This window comes from Lolium rigidum, chromosome 7, assembly GCF_022539505.1.
Source record: "Lolium rigidum isolate FL_2022 chromosome 7, APGP_CSIRO_Lrig_0.1, whole genome shotgun sequence".
Classification (NCBI taxonomy): domain Eukaryota; kingdom Viridiplantae; phylum Streptophyta; class Magnoliopsida; order Poales; family Poaceae; genus Lolium; species Lolium rigidum.
This window is the reverse complement of record NC_061514.1, coordinates 187998521-188003522: the sequence shown is the minus strand read 5'-3', so window position 1 is coordinate 188003522 and position 5002 is coordinate 187998521. Positions and strand designations below refer to the sequence as shown.

General features: G+C 44.1%; 2 protein-coding genes across 2 annotated transcripts; both read left to right on the top strand.

Annotated features, from left to right (window-relative positions):
• Positions 1-620: 620 nt before the first annotated feature.
• LOC124670627 lies at positions 621-1392 on the top strand. Its single transcript, XM_047207104.1, has 2 exons — positions 621-880; positions 972-1392. The coding sequence occupies exons 1-2, from the start codon at positions 630-632 to the stop codon at positions 1117-1119; spliced, it is 399 nt and encodes a 132-aa protein (XP_047063060.1). The 5' UTR covers positions 621-629; the 3' UTR covers positions 1120-1392.
• Positions 1393-2241: 849 nt separating this feature from the next.
• On the top strand, positions 2242-4280 carry LOC124672380. The gene is made up of 4 exons (XM_047208617.1): positions 2242-2334; positions 2418-2534; positions 3196-3584; positions 3690-4280. The coding sequence occupies exons 1-4, from the start codon at positions 2242-2244 to the stop codon at positions 3808-3810; spliced, it is 720 nt and encodes a 239-aa protein (XP_047064573.1). The 3' UTR covers positions 3811-4280.
• Positions 4281-5002: the final 722 nt, after the last annotated feature.

Here is a 5002-nt window from a genome sequence, read left to right as displayed (position 1 = left end):
CATGCTGTATATTTTGACTCTCTGAGTTGTGATGCTTATGAGTTTGAATTGGAACAGATCTGTGGCCTCTATTCACTAAAGAAATGACCTGTCAACACTGAAGTTTCATGTTTGATACTACTCATTGGCTTACTTGGAATAATTAGAAATTTACTCTAATTATTTTTCATGTCGTCTTAGTTTGTGCAGTCTAGACTTTACAGCTCCCCGTAATACTGGAAGAACATATACCGTTTGCTAGCTCTTGTTGTTACTTCACTTGCTAATTGCAACTTTCGGATCAGCTGTGAGTTTGGAGCCCAAATAAACCTTATGATAATTATGCCAACTTTTCTTAGTTTCGGTGATATATGGCTAATAAGTACACTTAAATTTGAGGAAGGAACTCTATCTTGAGCCCCGCAGTACTTGGTAATAAGAACACTTGATTATCGTGATTGCGTCTCAGTTATCAGTTGCTTTACCAGATTACCAAGAGTGTTATCATTTTTTTTGCCATCTCATCTTCTTTATTGGATTTGGTGGATCAGTTAAAGGTCGTTGGTCAACTTGAATTGCGGGTGGATGACTTGCTTGAACAGCACAAGAGGATGCATAAAGCTGCGGCTACCTGTCTGGAAGCTGTTAATATGTTGAATGATGACCCTGACAATGACAAAGCTTCTGCTCTGTGGGAGGAAGGGTGGGATGACCTTATGAGATCTGCTGCTATGTACAGATATTGCATTGATGGCATTGCTAAAGCTACTGCTAGCATTAAGGGGACTCCACTGGATGGTGTGCTGAAACAGAATCAGGTGTGCTCTGAATTTGTGGAGGACTATGCTAGGACTGCGAGAGAGTTGTGTACAACAGTGGAGGACTTCCTCAGCACCTCAAGGTAAAGGAGTTACAGTTTTCTTGTTTGGTCAACTGAAAAGTTTCCGGCGTGGTTGTAATACATATGCTTTCTCTGTGTTCTTTTTCACAAGGAATGCCATGAAGAAGATTTCAAGTGAACGCGAGAAATTCAAGACCTTGCAGATGATTTCCAAGGGGCTTGCTACTCTTACACTGGGGATATCCCTGTTAGTTCTTCTGCCGTTGATGGGGTTATATCTAGCTGGCACCGTCAGCTAGAGTACCGGCTTATGTGCGGAGACTAACTGTAGCGTTGAAGGTCCTTCCATGTTCAGTTGAAGATTTTGTCATCGGTTCTTGTTGTTCCAAGCATCCATGAGTGATCAAGCGCAGTTCAGTAAGTGTGTTAAGCACTGCGTGAACCACAGACTAATCCTGGACCGGGAGTGTCATTTGCAGTCCGTGGTCATTTGAACTGTTAGTACCTTGTATGTAAGACCCAGCTAAGATTTTGCGACTCTATTGGACAGAGAGGAAACTTAGGATGTTGAATTTGCTAGAATCGATTGGCTCTACTGTTGCCTGAATGAATCTGTATGAATTTGGGAAGTCATGGTTTCATCGTTCATGCCTTGTTTATTAGGTCCAAACTAAATGGCAGTTTCGATGCTACAACTGCAGGTCCCGAAGAAATATGTTTCTATGGCATGTATATTTGCTCTTCTGTCTGCAACATCAGATTTGGTAAACAATGAAACTGCAAAGCTACTAACGAGAGCCGACACACATGTTTGCTCTTCTGTCCTTGTCTGGGTTGAATTCTGTATACATGTTTCTACTTCATGGAATAAACAAGTAATTCGTTTGTCCTCCACTTGTTCTATTAGTATTTCTTTTGTTCAAAATTTGGGAGGTCAGGATCAAGGAGGTGGAGGTGAGACCTGCATTTGTCACAGAAACACTGCAGTTTGAGACGAAATACTGCTCTCAGGCGATAGCATTTTACAGTTTCGAAGTCCAATCTCACGGCGGTTCGGTAGGTGATATATTGATCTATAAGTATCAGCCAAGTTTTTTTTTTCTCGTTCTCAAAAAAATACCGGTGGACATGGCTTTTACTGGTTACCGGAAATACTGGAACAAATACCGTCCGAGATTTTTCAAACAAAATTTAAAACTCGTCCAAAATTTATCAAAATCCTTCAAATTTAAGTAAACTAGAAATGTTTCAGTAAATATCAACCGGTATTATCTTATATCGGTGGGTACCGAGACCGAGGAGAAAACAGGTTACAGGCAAGGTCTAAAATAATGTACCGTCGCCCTCAACTCTGTCCCACTCGTGCCTGAAACGGACGCCAAGAAACCCCTCGGCGCCTCCGCGCAGCGGCGACGGCGACCATGGTGGCGGCTCTCCGCCTCCTACTCCGCCAGCACGCAGCTCCGCCGCGGCCGCCGATGCTGCGTTCTCTGTTCCCTGCGCCTTACTCCAAGGTAAGATGTAAATAGTTTCGCTGCTTGATTTTCGCCTGAACCCTCGCCTCGATTCGGCGCGCTAACTTCGCTCCCCACTCCAGTACGCCGCCGCCGCAGCCGACACCGCCACCGGCAGCTTCCCGTCCGTGTGCCGGGCGCCCCTGCGCCCTCCCCCTCTGAGGGAGGTTACTCCAAGGAAGGCTCCTCCGATTCCAAAGGTATAATCTTCGTAGCGAGCTAGAAAAAGGGTTTCTGACCCTCCCAAATCCACCGAAATTGTTGGTCGATTTCCTGAGCGCGGGGAGGTTAGAAAGAATTGGGGCTGGAAGATTTCGAGCTCTCGAATCAAACATCACTGAAGATGTCGGTTTAGACCCTGACCCGCTCCTTTGCTTGTTCGTGACTGCCTTGATTTGACTGCTTGCTTCATTCTGCTACCTGATGCGAGCTCTTGAAAAATCTTGAATCTCTTGCCTTTCCATGAATCAATAGGCAAATATTTAGTACCTTCAATGTAGCTATGGGGCTGTAAGAATTCTCCGTGATTGCGCTTCAACTGTAGGCAGCATGATTCAGATACAGCACTCCCCAAACATGTTTTGCTAGTTTTGACTCGACGAAGTGTAACTAATAATGCCCCTGGATTCGTTTGTGCTATTCTTTGTTTGTATTTAGCATTCATTTGAAGACCAGAGAGTAATGCTTATACCTGGCGTATCACTTTGATCCAAATGTAGTTGTCTTGTTTCCTGGTAATGCTTAAATATGAAGTTGATACTAATTGAGTGGCGTTACTTGCATTTAAACAGCTTGAATGGTTTACATTTGACATAGATGTATCACATACCCTTTCTTTACTAAGGTTGTATTTAAATGTAGGGCGAACCCCGCTGCTGCAAAACTGTTCCAAGTACCATGAGTGACAGTACAAAGTCGTTGCTGGATAAACTGATGGATCTCAAGGATAGTAAGAAGTCATTGCAAGACATGGAAAGGAATATTGAGGAGCATGATGCAATGGTAAGGAAGGGGCTGCAAGACCGTAAGGTTGCTAATGCTTTGTTCAGAAAACGGCTGGATGACCTTAGGGAACTTCTTGCCAAAATACGCAATAAGAGAGATTATTCTGCCAAAATGGATGCAATGTACCGCAGATTGGAGGATGGCTATGACAGAGATTGGGCCATTCAGGAAGCTAAGGTTCGTTTGTCCGATGAACAATTTGAAGTGCTACTTAAAAAGCGTGAGGACTATGCTGATGCTTTGAGGTAAGGGGGTTAACAATCATTTCTTATTGGTATCATAAGCAACTTGTATTATTGATAACTCGTGCTGATGCAAACATGACTGTGTATCCTTGTCTATTTTGAAAGGCGGTATCATGAATTGGAAAGATCCACCATGGAGCAGGTGGAGAAGGTGAAGAAGGTTGCAAAAGTGGGTGCCGCTGTTGGCCTTGTGGGAGGGCTTCTGCTGATACTGGCAAAGATGTAGATTGGGGAAGCCTGGAGTTTTTGCTGCTTCCTCTTTCGGTGTAGAGCTGAGCTGACAGTTGACTAGGCCAAGCTGGTTTAGATTAGTAACATTTGACTGTTTAGTTGATTATTCTCTCTGTGCTGTTGTCATATTGCATTCGCGTGGAGGTTTCTGCTGATGCTGGCAAAGATCTTGATTAGAGCACCTTGGAGTTTGCTGCTACTTCTTTCTGTGTAAAACTGAGTTAGCCAGATGACTATGCTGAGTTGGTATTCAGTGTGGCGGAGTAGAATTTAACGGTTTCCTTGATATGAACCTGCTAGGGCTGTAGCTAAGATAAGTCCAAGTGACGCTCTATTGATTATTGCAGTTATCTCTATGTAATTCTAGGAGATAACTCACTTTATGTATGTTAACACCCTGAAGACTTGAGCTGAAAAAATGATGTGTTGCTCTTGGTATGGGGTTTATGCCTTTGCTTTAGTTTATACCGGTTGGCATCCTTATTAGAAAGGTTATACATGATGTTTGCTTTCGTAACAATGTAAAGTGCAGAGCCCTTATGCAACTAATGAAAACTTGGACATGTCATTTGCATTTGAGAGCTTCCTGTCCCGTCCATTTGTGCATTTTCATTAGGAGACCAGAAACACATAGGCAAAACAACTTGTTTGCCAGAAAGCACGGTGAGTGCGCACCTTGCGCCTCCCCACATTCCTATTCACCGTCTCCTTCCGCTGCAAAGTGGACACCTCTGAAGCAGTAACCATGGGCATCAGGCAACGGCTTTCACATGCACGGAGTAGCTGGGAGAGTGGTACTGAAAGGACGAGGGATGAGCAATGACCAACATAGGAGCTCAAAACCAGGGTAAGCTACAGCCTAAAATGCAAGAAGAAGCTCAATTGTCAATTGAGAAGGATCCGGGAAAGCGGTGAGTGCATCACCCAGACCGGTGGAGATGATGCTGGAGGAAGAGGTACTGCTAGTGATTCTAGTTGGAGACGACGCTGGAGCCTGGAGGAAGAGGTACTGCTAGTGCTAGTGATTCTAGTTGGGAAGAGGGAATGTACTGGGTGAAGGACATCAGCAGAGTGGAGATAACAAAATAGGAGAAATGGAAGAGAAGGTGGTAAGGAATCCGCGAGGAAGAGGAACAATTCTGGCATTAAGAGCTCACTCAACAAGAGATATTGTTTTCGATAAAGGA